Here is a 15,053-nt window from a genome sequence, read left to right as displayed (position 1 = left end):
CATTGTTCAAAGTAATGCTGCTCATTCAGATGGGATTTCTGAGACATGTTCATACAGCTCATTTGCATATCCTTTGAGGATAAGTGTTGGATTTAGTGCCTTTCAGTGTCTTTTCCGTCATTTATGTTTTTTTTTTTTTTTTTTTTTTTTTAATTATTATCTTGATCTAGTACAGCGGTCCTCAAAGTAATTTTGGCACGGGCATAAATTGATCTTGGCTGTTTGCGGGTACGCTGACTATTGCATATATGTGTGTGTGTGTGTGTGTGTGTGTGTGTGTGTGTGTGTGTGTGTGTGTGTGTGTGTGTGTCATGAGAAGGCACACTAATAAGGCCAAGTCTCAGGTAGTAATTGTGCGTGCTGGCTTATTCTTTAAATAATTTACATAAAATAAGCAATGCAAATTTTTTTTTTTTTTTTTAAATAGCATGTTTACACAGATAACAATGAATAAACTAAAACACAAAAGTGTAGATAGTGTCTCGCTTTGTTTCAATTTGACAAATTTGTCAACACTACTGTGTTTTAAAGATCGCTCATCTCCAGTACAATTATTCAGAGAAAGTGGATTTGTAACTAAATCTACTACGGTGTTTCTGTTGTCTGGTGAAATAAAAAAATATAGAGAGAAAAGTCAATTATACATACTGAAATGTATTATTTTTTCTCAATAACAGTCAGCGAAATTCAGTGCTTACCCAGCATATTAACACCCTGCCTCTGCTCACGGATGAGTGGACAGTTGTTAGATCTTTCACTTCCCATTTGGTTACTCACTCGCCTTCAATTTTAATGCAAATACCGTGAACGGCCTCTGCTTACTTATGATTGGACAGCTGCGTAAAACTTGGCAGATATTTTACTCTCCTATTGGTTATACTTACTGTCAGCACCTGCACCTGAAGCAGACACAGTTTTTGTCCCACCGAGCTAATTTATGATTGGGAAACTGCAGAGACAATCCAGATATTCAATTGGTTGATCGTATCGTATAAGCCATTCATGAAAAAAAAAATGTTGCGTACTTACAAGCACAGCATAAGCGAGCAGACCTGTCAACAGACTGCTGTAGCATTTTTGTTTGAAAACGTGTTTAAAGCTTTCTTTATTTTCTCACGCTACGACCCGCCAAAAATGTGTTCACAACCCGTAATATAAGAACAGCTGCCGCGGGCATGGTGGCCTGGCTTCGCGGGCATGACTTTGAAGACCACTGATATAGTATCAACTCATAAAGTGGGAGACTAGTGAGAGCTGCTTTTAAATATCCGGATATTATGTGAAAATTAGAATGAAATTTATATGAATCCTTGATATAATGAATATCTAGGGTAGATTTTACAAATAGCAGTTTTTTTTTTTTTTTTTTTTTTTTTTCTTGTATTAGTATGAAAAGAATGTCGATATCAGCATAGTAGAGGAGAGGCCAAAGATGTATTATATGTTAAATGCTTTATCCAAGAACGTATAATATGTATAAATGTGTTATCGTGTCTAATCTGTAATAAACATTCTATCTATAGCACGAGTTCCCTGAATGAATTTTAATTCAACACTTTAAAACTTGGTTGTTTGTAAAACATAGCATACTACTGAATGTTTAAAAGGGGTTGAATGTCAAATCTGGAGATTTAAGCTGGATATATTGAACTACTGGATGTTTAATAAGCCCCCAAGAGCCTGAATTTTAGTTTGATGGCTTAAAACCATTACACAATCATCAAGTAAATTCCAAGAGAAGAGTTGTGATATTATTACATACCAGCCCTGGGAATAAATATTGATTTTATTTAAATATTTTATTTGATATAGTTCTAAATAATTAAATATTTCAAATAATGTTGTTGTGTATGATTCAGTATTTCAAATGTCATGATGTTTCAAATATAGTTAGAAATGTATTATAATGATGTGAAACAAAACACATAAAGTTATTATTTAGTTTTATATTAAAATATTTTCAAATCAGTATTTGAGTGCGGACAAAATCTTGAAATATTTGATATTTATTAATAAAATCTGAAATATAAATATGTTTGTCCCAGGGCTGTTGTATACTTTTGCTTTGTGAAGAGCTAAGCCATCACAGTGCTTTGATGACTCTGCAGGGTCATTTCCTTGGCAACAGGTTTGTACCATCACATTCTGTACAAGTACAAAGAAAGGATGAGGATCCTGCTGTGACATTTTAAAGAGCAGTCAAATGGTATTAAAGACTAGAAACTTTAAGACTTGACTTATTTTCCAGGGGAAAGAATACAGTTGAAATGTCTCACTTGTTTCTCACAGTACCATGTACTGCCTTTTTTTTTTTTTTTTTTTTTGCTTGACTTAAATAGTGTTGAAAGTATAAATAGGATATGACATTGGAGTAGTTGGAGCTAGATTTAATTTTAAATATCATTATAGCACACACTTTACGGTGTGCTAGTCAGCCATTAGCAAACTGGCAGGTCATTACACTAGCTTCTATCTCTTCTCTGATTTTGTAGTACCCCTGACTCTTCGAAGCTTTTCAGCCTTCAGAAAATCCCATTATAAAAGCTAAAAAATACCTTCCAGTTAAACTGTATTGCTCATGCATAGTGTAACTGCTGGCTGAATGTAGCCAGACTACTGTAGCCAAGAGATTTTGACGTAAATACCAAGAAACATGTTCTGAGAGAAATGAAACATCTGTTACAGTATAAAGCCAGAAAAAAAGGAACTGCTGGGAGATTATTGCTTAGAATAGTTTCCTGCCTGTTTTATACTGGTAAAATGATGGTATTACTGCACAAGCTTCAAAATAGGGCAGTTCAGTATATCAGCAAGTTGCAACTAATGCAATAACCAGACTTGCTCTGCTGTGCAGTGAATTTTGCAGGGAAACTGCATTAGGAATATGCACTAGAATTGCAGACATACAGTATAGTTTTCCTAATAGCAGTGAGTGCAGTTCTGATAACTAAAATCAGGAGCTACTTTCACATTATTTGTGTCATTTCCTTTAGTCCCTTGCCTTCAAGAGATGTTTTATTTTATGTCTGGGACTTATTGAAATTATTCAAATATTGTATTTTATTTAAAATATCGTATTTGATAACTCTGTGTTAAGGTGATCAGGAGCTACTCTTAGTTTTTAGTTGCAAAGTGTTTTACTCATGTTTAATCTATGACATCCGTCTATTACCTACACGCCAGATAATAGTAAATCAGCATTTTATATGTGAAGTGTTAAAAATAAATGTACATTCTGGATGACAAAATGCATAATTTTAAATGAACTTCAGAATTTATATTCCCAGTATTTTTTGTTTCTATTTGGCTGCTGCTCGCTGGTGGGAGAGCTGTCTTCCTGTACGCTAGTAGTTTCCACAAAAGCGAATTATGCTTCCATTTATTTCTCTTGACATGCATTTTGATTAATGAGACCCCCTTTTCTAGTCATTGAGACAGGAGGTAATGTATGTGACCTGCGACAATTAAGGTTTTTTTAACGAGAAATGTGTTCATTAATGACTTCATCAACTCAATTTCAAAGCATTAATGGATTGATTTTATTAGTACATTTTGTTGAAAATCAATTGCTACTAAAGCTGTCGTTACTATACTGTGAGTCCGATACAATAACACTGTATTTAACCCCCCCCCACCCCCCACCCCCATCAAAGCTTCAAGAGTGGTAACCGGACCAAAGGATGTGTATGTAGCAAACAAGTATGAATACTTGCCAAGAGCAGGGCATTATGTACCACAGGATTAATTTATGAAAATTGAATGCCTGATATGACCACTTGAATGGAAGAGGCATTATTGCAAGTGTTTTAAGGTAGGTTAATAAAGAGGATGCCCGCAGAATTTAGAGAGATGCAATCTGCTGGACGCCTGCAAAATTAAGAGATGCAATCTGATGGGGCCTGCTGGACGCCTGCAGAATTTAGAGAGATGCGATCTGCTGGGGCCTGCTGGATGCCTGAGATGTGATCTGCGGGTGCCAGCTAGATGCCCGTAGTGGATGGATGAATCTGCAGGACGCCTGAGGCACTCAGTAGGGAGGATAGGATGCCTGGCTGAAAAGAGGCCAACAACTTTGCCCTACTGGGGTACACAGGGGCCGGGGAGGAAGGGCTTGATCTACAGGGACCTGCTGGATGCCTGCAGGAATCACAAATTGATGCTGGAAGACACTGTACAGTGTCTAGTTACCTGTGTACGGTGATTTGAGGTAATGTCGTTACGGGAGCAACTTGAACTTGGATGCTTTTGCCTGGACTATTGCGAGCCAATGAGTCAAATTAAATTTTCCCCTCATGGAGAAACTGGAACAGACCAGTGCCCAGTGTCAGGAGATTCTACACTCGGCGAGACGAGAGGCGAGGTGAACTGATGTAGGAGATGCCTGAAGACCCGGCCAAGAAGTACAGGTCCATGCAGAGCAGATGCGCCGGGATAAACACTGGTCTGGAAACAAAACTGCAGCTGCACAGAGAGAGTACCGAGAACGATGGGGTTGGGACCACCGCAGAGTGCAGCTGAAGGCTAGAAGAAGCTTGAGAAGGACACCACAGCTCGGGAGAGAGACCACCACCCAAAAAGCAGTCGATTACTTCCATGATGAAATGTGAATGAATCACACATAAGAGAGGGGTGAGTTACATAGCTGTATATGATTTTTATAGGTTACACTAAGATGACAAAATGTGTAGGAGCCGCCCTCCCGACCTTTAGTTTATCAACTAAATTTTGTGTTACTGTCCAGCCTACAATAACTAGTTAATAAATTATTACATGTTCTGCCAATTAAGGCAAAATAGATCAGACCTACAAAATATAAAGTACATTGTTTAAACTATATAATAAATGCTTCAAAAAGCTAATGAAAGAAAAAGCTCAACTAAAGTGTCAAAATGTACTGTTAGATTAATAATTGTATATAATCAGTACAAATATGATGCCTTTATCTCTCAAAATAAATAAATGACCTGTGAATACAGAATTCCATTACAGCTGGATAAACAGTTCTCTAGATAATTGTAAAAAGGTAGGACTGTCAGACAGCTCCCTTTGTGCTAAAGAGTGCCCTTAGCTTATCTCATTTCAAACATTTATCTAGATATATGCAAAACTGTTTAGTGACATAAATGCATACGGAAGTATGGATGTAGGCCAATTCCACTAAATCCCCAAGCGGGGGATTTTTCTAAGTGCATAGCAATGTGTCAGTGAACAAAAGCATGGGGAATTCTGAAATGAAATACACCCACCACCTACTTAAACATCAAATCTCCCAATACAAAAGATTGTCTTTTCTTAAGCTTTTTCATTTGCAGATGTAGCCATATTCTGAAATGCTCACACCTACTCTAACTGTGCCCGTTCCTACCTTTCATACATCAGCACCTACGACATGCCCATCACACTGAATAACAATGTTAGTGTTTATTTTAGAATCTTTGAATACTATACTGTAGCTCAGCTCAAACTGCTGTAAAAGGCCCTTAGTTGCCTCAGTCTTACAATTGCATTGTTTTACTGCAGTAGAAGTAGCATTGGTCATTGTATCTGAAATTAATTAAATAATGGTATCATAGATGGCATGGCTATATTTAATTATTTAAGTTAGTTTAGAATAAAGGGGTACTGCCTTTTCAAGAGTTGCAAGCTTACCATACTGAGTTGCATCGCTTTGTCTGAAAGACACATGCTTAACTCTAAGGAATAAAGTAGAGATTTTGAACATAAGGTTTCAAATTCTTCAGAGGACAGGAGCGTATTAATCAAACTGAATGAGCATAATTACACGTCCGTCACTAGAGGAATGCCTTCTGTCTGACTTGTCCCAGAAAGCGCAACACATATTTAGAATGTAATGATCTACTCGCTTTCACCAGAGCACTGCTTGTGAACAGCTGAGTTGTGTATATTAGCAATGTTAATTTGTAAAGACGGAGCAAACAGGAGCAGCTGACCCACAGTTTGCAGACTTAATCCAGAGGTTTTTTGCAATTGAGTAATCTCTGCTGCATGATACAATTACAATACTGTGGCTGTCTGGTTATTTTCTTTGATTAATAGGTTCTAATTAAAAGAGCATATTTTCCATAAGGTTACATTATTTAGATGTTATCTTATTGTTTTCCCATCTCATTCCTGATGATGTCATGTAGTTATCCCATGTTATGGGAAAATTGAATTTTTTTTTCATGATTTCAGATTTAATACATCTGTCTCTGTAAGGTCCCACAGTTGGATAGTGCATTCAAAGCAAAGATACTACCATGAAGACCAAGGAGCTTTCAAAACAACTCCGGGATAAAGTTGTGGAAAGACACAGATCAGGGGAGGGGTATAAAAAGATTTCAGAGACATTGAATATCCCTTGGAGCACAGTTAAGTCGATCATTAAGAAGTGGAAGGTATATGGCACCACCCAGAATCTGCTTCGAGCAGGCCGTCCTCCCAAACTGAGCAGCTCGGTAAGGAGGGCATTGGTCAAAGAAGCCACCAAGAGGCCAATGACAACTCTAAAAGTCTTAAAGTGTTTCTTGGCTGAGATGGGAGAAACTGTCCATGTGTCAACAATAGCTGAGGTACTCACCAAATCTGGCCTGTATGGAAGAGTGGCAAGAAGGAAGCCATTTCTGAAAAAAAAAACATGTAAAATCTTGCTTGGAATTTGCAAAAAGGTATGTGGGAGACACTGAAAAGATGTGACAAAAGATTATGTGGTCCAATGAAACAAAAATTGAACTATTTGGCATAAATGCAAAGCGTTATGTATGGTGCAAAACCAACACAGCACATCACCCAGGTAACACCATCCCTGCTGTGAAGCATGGTGATGGCAGCATCACGCCATGGGGATGCTTTTCATTAGCAGGGACTGGGAAGCTTGTCAGGGTAGAGGGCAAAATGGATAGAGCTAAATACAGGCAAATCCTTGAGGAAATCTGTGGGAAGACTTGAAGATTGCTGTCCACCAACTTGACAGAGCTTGAACAATTTTGCCAAGAAGAATGGGCAAATATTGCATGATCTAGATGTGCAAACCTGGTAGAGACTTACCCCAAAAGACTCACAGCTGTAATTGCTGCCAAAGGTGGTTCTGCCGAGTATTGACTCAGGGGGTGAATACTTATCTAACCAAGACATTTCAGTTTTTTTTTTTTTTTTTTTGTTGTTTTGTTTTTGTTTTTGTTTTTCATTAACTTTAGTTTCACAATAAAAATTCTCTTGCCTCTTCAAAATGTTGAGTAGGTTGTGTAAATCAGAGGAAAAAAAAATCCAATTTAAATGCATCAAGATTTCAGGTTGTAACACAACAAACTGTGAAAACATCCAAGGGGGGTGAATACTTACTATATATATATATATATATATATATATATATATATATATATATTTTTTTTTTTTTTTTTCTCTTGAAAACTGTAACCTGGTGCTGTTCTCCTCAGGATGCCGTTGTAAATGAGCTACGTGTAGCTCATACGGCTTTCCTAAATAAATAAAGTACACTAATTACTGACGATGGTGCTTTTATAGACCAGGAGTAGCATAACATACAACTCTTATAAATGTAGCTTTATGAAAAATATGATTAAATAATTCAAGATTAAATAATAATGATTCAAATGTTAAATAAGCCAACTCTGTGTGTCATGTATCTGGATTGTCTAGAAGTAGGAGCAATGCTAGGTTTCAATGGCCAAGCTTCAATATTCTGAAACAGCTCTTTATTAGCCTCAGCAGCTCATTTCTTTTAAATTTCCATAAATGGCAGGGATAAATAGCTTCAAAGAGGACTGTGTGATCCCAAATATTTTTTTTTAATGATTTCAGATTCATCTACATTAATGTCAACGACCTATTATAAAATACACACATTTGGGAAAGAGATTCCATCAGCATTATTTAGTCACAATTGAGTGTAAATTAATTTGGAGCCCACTTCGGCTTTTAGAAGGTTAAATTAAAATGATTATGCTCTGAAAAGGAGTCCATTTTTTTTGCCACTGCAAGTGTTGCATTTGAATCAATTGCAAATCAATCGACCTCCTTAAAAATCTTCACAGAGCTACTAAAATGGAAGGCATGAAAACAAGTCCTTAAGGAACACCCATTAATAAATTATCCATCACTAACTGGTTACCCCCAATGGAAATCAGACTTATATAATGAGAAACATACTCAATAAGAAGTAGACAGTCACCTGTCTAAAAGCTTCACATGATCAATTGTGTATAAAAGACGATGAAAGCTTTAGAACAATTAACATTGACTCAGAACCTGCTGTTAGTTTCCAAAGCTACAGTGCATACAAATTATTTGTTTAATACAAAAGCTATCAAATTAAACTTAATTGTTATCCTTAACTATATAACACTCAATAGTGCTAAATTAAAAAATACTAAAATAAACAATGAATAAATAAAAAAGGCATTTAACTAAAGTGCTAGTCATGTTTTTGTCATATCATTGATTTAGTTTATTTTAATATGCATCAGCTTAGTATAAATCATCTGTACTTATCTCTGTCAACACCAGTAAATGGTGCAGACCTCTGCTGAGGGACCCTGTTTGCAAAATCAGGGTGCTAAATCAATTTATGACCACTTAAGTCCTGCTATCAGGGGAAAACATGATTTGTCACTGCACTCCAGTGTTGTGACAAGTTTTGCTAATGAACAACAGTGACTGAAACTCCAGCAAGCTGTGAAGAGAGGGCCTGTTTTGGTATCTCAGTAAGTACTGTAGGTAAGAGACAGATAGAGGGGTCACAGAGGAGCTGTAAAAGTGCTCTGTTGCATATGACTGACAGAAACAGATTATTTTGAAGCTGGAATTGTGGAGACTAACAGCAGAAGACACATCATTAAAGTTAGAAAAATGTTCTGATGATCCATCATTGTGATGAAGTAAGTTTTTAAAGTCGCTCACCATTCAGCTGTTCATCTGTGCTTTGTTCTAAACTGAACTGAGCAACACTAAGGGAGTTGTTACACTGCAGAGACAATTTTTGGTTTGTACAAAATTGGCTATGGTTTGCTGGCCGCTCTACAGCACACAGACTTGCTAAACTTCTAATTATTATAACTTAATCTGGATCACACAAAAGATCTTGTAAATACAAGAATATACTGTAAATTTCTTGCTGCACTAGTCTTGATGAGTGTAATTTATAAGGGCTATATGTTTTACCAGGTGTAGAATTAACATCTTAAACATGACAAACATATATATATATATATATGCGCCCTGTGAGATTCCAATACTGGTAGATGATATGCCAATAACGGACAGGCCTCAAAGTTCCAACAGGCTGTTGTCCTTACCAACATTAATTTGGCTTCTTTTTATTCATATCATTTTATCAGTTGCAAACACCCTTGAACAACCTTTCTAATCTGTTGTATTTACTTTTAAAGATGATGTCTACTTTAAAAACAAAGATCTCACCCAATTAAGTCCAATGAAGGAGATAGCTGAACTGGGCACAGTTTTATTGTTGTTAGCATATGCTGATCCACTCATGGAAATGGTCCGTTATGCCTGAAGTAAGTTTTGCACATTCAGTCCTTGTGTTTGCCTTCAGGTTCTCAAGAGTTCTTGAGCAGTCAATAGACACAGCAGACATTAAGTAGCTCCAGAGAAAGTAATCAAGCAGCATACATGATAGCCATTTAATACTATAATAAAATAAAATGAATTAACTCAATTCACGTTCTTCTTTTTTTCTTTAGGGCAGATATCACAAGAAGGATTCATGCGGTATTTGAGTGGAGAAGAAAATGGAGTTATCCCTCCTGAGAAACTGGACCAGAGTGAAGACATGACACTGCCTTTATCTCACTACTTTATCAACTCCTCTCACAACACCTACCTCTCAGGTAAGAGCAGCCTTTGATTTGGTGGAGTGGACCTCAAAGTCTGACAGAGTAACAGAACAGCTGGACGACGGTGCATGGCAGTGTTCCTTTGCATGTGGACAACATAATGCCAAAGTACTGCCAGTATAGATGTGCCTTCTACAGTATTGTTTCTACAGTAAGTTGAAAGTAAAAAAAATGAATAGCATCACTATTGGCATACAAGACAACACAAACATTACTCATTAGTTTACTTAGTCTCATGAACAATCTAAAAATTAAGTATCACCCACTTTCTTAGATTGTTGAGGATGTTAGCGATGACAAGTTGGTGTTTGTAGATATAGTATCTGCAGTTTGCTGTAAAACCAAAGCTGTCTTTTCAGGGATTTCATTTTATTTTGATTGATACCTGCTGTTATTGTTGTGTCCATTTGTGAGTCAGCTGTCAGACTTTTGGTACAGTATGTTATGTTCATGAAAGGGTGCAGCACTGCATGAATGAAGCCATCTGTCAATCTGCAGAACAACTGCAGAAAAGACTATCCATGATAGTGCCAGACAGCTACCGCATAGCTCAGTATTCTGAAAACAATAATAATTACAAAGCCTTCCAATATGCTTGTGCTATACATGCTGTAGAAAACAATGCCCTGCCAATCCTCTGCATTATCTGAAAAGATACCAATATATTAAGTAAGGGTGGGGTATAATGAGAAATACTTGGTTAAGGGAGTAGTGTATATCTTTGTTATGTCTGTGCAAGAATAGAAAGGCAGTGGGGCAGACAATTTTTTTGGATTTATACAGTATTTTTATACTGTGCAGAAGTTTGGAGCTCATGCTTTAGATCACTTTCCCCTACATGAGTTGACATAACTATGACTCGTGTCTTTTTAATGTGAGAAATACTCCAAGAGAAATGTCTTTCAAAAGTGCAAAATAAAACACTTATTTTGTAAAGTCAATAACAGTAGCTCTAGGCTCTTATTGATTTTGCAGTTAAAGGTGAAAAGTACCTCCTGTAGTGGTGTTGAAGTTTGGAGAATTCAAAGGCATTAAAAAAAAGTACAAAATGTGCTTATCGTTTTATGTTTTAGTATTATACTCATCCGAGCAAGTGCTTAACAATATCAATAGTTTAGTTTATTTTTCAGAAGTTTAATGTGATGATATTTTTGTGTTAGTTAATGCCAGTTGTCTTTATATAACCTCAGCTTATTTTTTTTCAAGAATTACTTATTACTTTGTATCAGGGCTAATTGGTCTAAGAATCTAACATAAGACACAGATTGCAGGGCATATTGTAGAGGGCATTTAGTACAACCAAATAATGAATGTCCCATTGCTACCATGGCATTTTATGAATTATTTAACAGACTTGCGGGGATATGCAAATATACTGCTTCTGATCCAAATAAGTGGTTAAACCAGGTCAATAATCCGTCAGTGCTGTCTTCCAGATCACGGTCTTATTGATATCAATTTAGCAAAGTGCGCGAAGCTAATAAACACATAAAAAAGAAAAAACAGAAACGTCTACGTCTGCAGTCTGAGAGGTGAACCTTTAGACCAATTACGTAGTAACAAAATTATACATGATATGTAACATGAAATGTCTGTTTGTAATACATTTTGTCTGACACAATTCAGCCCTGGGAATTCTACAAAATATTACAATAAGATTTAATCTATGTACTATAATTTATCATCAATTTGATAGAATGCTGTTGAAAGAAGAACCACATTAATCAAATAAGAATAATCAATTGATCAAATGAAGAGATTACAAACACATGCATGGTATAGCATGGTCTACAACAGCTACGATAAAAACATTAATAATTATAAAATTAGTAAAATTATTGTAACCAATTTTTGTATAGGTGTAATGTGTATATAAGAGATGTACCAGTACATCAGTAAAATAAATGCATTTTAATAGATTTTTAAATTGTTTGATAGTATAAGTAAGATATTCACATCAGCATCTCAAAATGTAACTGTTGATGTAACTGTTGTATCCCAAGGTAACAGCATTGTAAAGAATGGTGAACAAACTACCGTTAAATGGCACAACATTATATATATATATATATATATATATATATATATATATATATATATATATATATATTATAGTAGCAGGGGGAGGGTTACTTCCCCCCTGCTAATGGCGTATGGGGGAAAAAAGGTACTGTGTCTCATGCATCACTTATATTTTGCATTGTGTTATCACAGCTGGGCAGCTGGCTGGTAACTCCTCAGTGGAGATGTATCGACAAGTGCTGTTGTCAGGCTGTCGCTGTGTGGAGCTGGATTGCTGGAAAGGACGGACTGCGGAAGAGGAGCCAGTCATTACTCATGGATTCACCATGACAAGTGAAATATCTTTTAAGGTAAATGTGCAAACAATATATCAGCCATCTGGGATTAAAGCTTGTAATGTACAGCCACAAAGCGCAGTTCTGGTTGTGGACATTCAACAGAAATGTGAGAGAAATGTTGCTTATCCCTTATCCAGTTTCCAATTATGTTTTCAAACTAGATAGATCCACTGAGATTCAACGTCCAATTGACAGGGCTGACCATCTACAGCAGGGGTTCTTATTCATGGGCCCGCAGCCCCATAGAGGCCCGTGAGGAGGTTTCAAGGGGTCCTGCAAAAATAATTGTGTTATTTTCCCTGCATGCTTATGACATGCTGAAACCTATTAGCTTCAACATATCATAAGCATGCACAGAAATGAACGCATTCCCAGGTTCATAACATATTCTCGTATGGTTTAATACAGCGATTTCTACGGGAACACGACAGATTACAAAGGAGAGGAATAATTAGTGAAAACACATAATTACCAGATAGGGATATGTTTTTAATTTAACCATCAGCATCAAAACAACACAACCCACAGAATGATGATGCAGAACTTCCTTCAACAAGTTCAACCGTATGGTCTGAAGAACAGTGAGGGGGTGGTATTTTGAGTAAAAAAAACACAAAGCGGTTATTAACCCTACAAAATCAAGAAAATACAAAGACAGCTACTTTAATTTTAACTTTAACTTTAATTTCTGTTTTATTTGTACTAAAAGTGGAGATATACCTCAACCGCTCTGTTAATATGTGCAAGTACTGTCCAATGAATGTTTAAAACCCTCCAAATTACAGAGCCATTTAATTACCAATCATACTGCCATGGATAAAAAGCTTGTAGTGTCATCATACATAGTGACGCAGAAAATTGCTAAAGCAAAGAGCACAGGCAATGGACTACCGGCAGTGAAGAAATGTGATATGGTCAGATGAATCATCCTTCACCATGTTCTCAACAAATGGACGAGTGCATGTGTGGCGCCAACCTAAAGAACTATTCACTGTTGTAACCAAGCCCTGAGTGCTTGGTTACAACAGTGAAGGGTTCTGGTGGTTCCGTAATATTATGGGGCACCGTTCCAGAATATCCCATAATTGCTCGATTGGGTTCTGGTGACTGAGAAGGCCGTGACATATGGATAACATCAGTGTCATGCTCATCAAACCACTGGGTGACCACACATTCTCTGTGGATGGGGGCATTGTCACCCGGGAAGACACCCCCCACGGCAGGAAAGAAATGCTGCAGCATGGGGTGAAGATGATCACTCAGTACCATTAAGTAGCAATTGGCATTGACCATGCCTTCTAAGGGAATGATTGCACCCAAACCACAATTTCTTAAATTTCAAACAGTAAAACACAATTTGTCCATGCTGTCCCATTTCTTGATGCATGATATAACAACGTACAGTTGTTCTCAGTTCACACTAAAAGTTTTTTAAAAAAGATCAAATGCTGACAACAACAGACTCAGGCAGAATCAGGAAGCTGTAGGAGGGAAGGTCATACTCTTCAGCTGTTTATAGATGAAGACAAGCAGTGGCAGCGGCAGGATTTAATTCCTGGCTGGGCTCCAAATTTTCATGGACGGGCCGTTTATGACTTAATGATGTAAACGTAATGACGTAATTACCAATATGCGTACTGAGGACACTCAGTCTATACTGTCAGAAATAGCACCATGTTCTCCAAGAAGGCACACTCTACCAAAACATTCTGACAGTCGGAAATCCGATTAACCACCAACAGGCATAGCAGCACAAATTCCGTAATGTTAGCGAGCTACAAGTCACTACCACACATAAAGAGAATTACAAAAGCTCTCAAATGTGTATTTGACTTCCCAAAGTAAGTTTAAATTTAAAAGATTCTCATTCAGTGACTAAAAGTGAATGTCAATACTTCTCTTTGAGCTTTCGAAAAGTGTTAGTTATATGTGAACAAAAACAAAACAGGAATAGAGGCATGAGTTAAACATACATAACATACAGTACATCTCAGCTGCATCAGTCAACTGAATTCAAATTGATCAAATTAAATGTAGGTACTTACATTACTGGCGCATTTGTTGACCGTCGGTTCATTTTCTTTTTACAAAATGTGTCGGGACATAGCTAATGTGTAAGACACAAATATAGCTACAGTTTACTGCAAAGTTGGCTAAACGCCCTGTATTATTATATTTCTTAGCAGACACCCTTATCCAGGGCAACTTACGCTTGTTACAAGATATCACATTATTTTGTACATACAATTACTCATTTATACAGTATAAATAACTAAACAGCAGCTGCACAAGCTGGTTGCTTGCGTGCCGTGAAATGAAAGAAAAGTTCCTGTATATTTGCGCTTAATTTCAACAATATACTATCAAAGACGCAAGAGCTCGTATCTCAGCTGTCCAATCATCAGTCTTTTTTTTCATAACCATGACAAAGGTACTGAAGTGGGTGTGGCCAGACTCGCCGCAGCGGATTACAGTCTGATACCGTTTAGTATGAAATGTTTTTAATTGTCAATCGCTCCATAACTGGGTGGGCCCATGAGCAAAATGGGTGGGCCCAGGCCCCTCAGGCCCAAGTGTGGCGTTGCCCCTGGAGACAAGCAATGTAAATTCTGCAGCAGTTACATTGTTCATGTTTTAAAAGGCCTTTGTGTAAATGTGGTTGACCCTGGGATTGTTTTCTAATGCTTTCTAAAATAAAACATAAATTTCAATCCCTTGTACACCATTATTTGATTAAGTCTGCTTGTCATCAAGTATTAAGGGTTTGTCTTTTAAACAAGCCATCCAAAGAGCTTAAAGTCGTAGTTTTCTAAAAGTT

General features: G+C 36.9%; 1 protein-coding gene across 1 annotated transcript in view; it reads left to right on the top strand.

Moving 5' to 3' along the window:
* LOC121317660 (1-phosphatidylinositol 4,5-bisphosphate phosphodiesterase beta-1-like) overlaps positions 1–15,053 on the top strand; it is a 330,252-nt gene that overhangs the window by 238,235 nt on the left and 76,964 nt on the right. The window contains exons 10-11 of the mRNA XM_041253828.1: positions 9,723–9,869; positions 12,090–12,247. Coding sequence (XP_041109762.1) covers positions 9,723–9,869; positions 12,090–12,247 — 305 coding nt within the window. The remainder of the gene's footprint in view (positions 1–9,722; positions 9,870–12,089; positions 12,248–15,053) is intronic.

This window comes from Polyodon spathula, chromosome 6, assembly GCF_017654505.1.
Source record: "Polyodon spathula isolate WHYD16114869_AA chromosome 6, ASM1765450v1, whole genome shotgun sequence".
Lineage (NCBI taxonomy): Eukaryota > Metazoa > Chordata > Actinopteri > Acipenseriformes > Polyodontidae > Polyodon > Polyodon spathula.
This window is presented reverse-complemented; position numbering and strand designations above follow the sequence as displayed.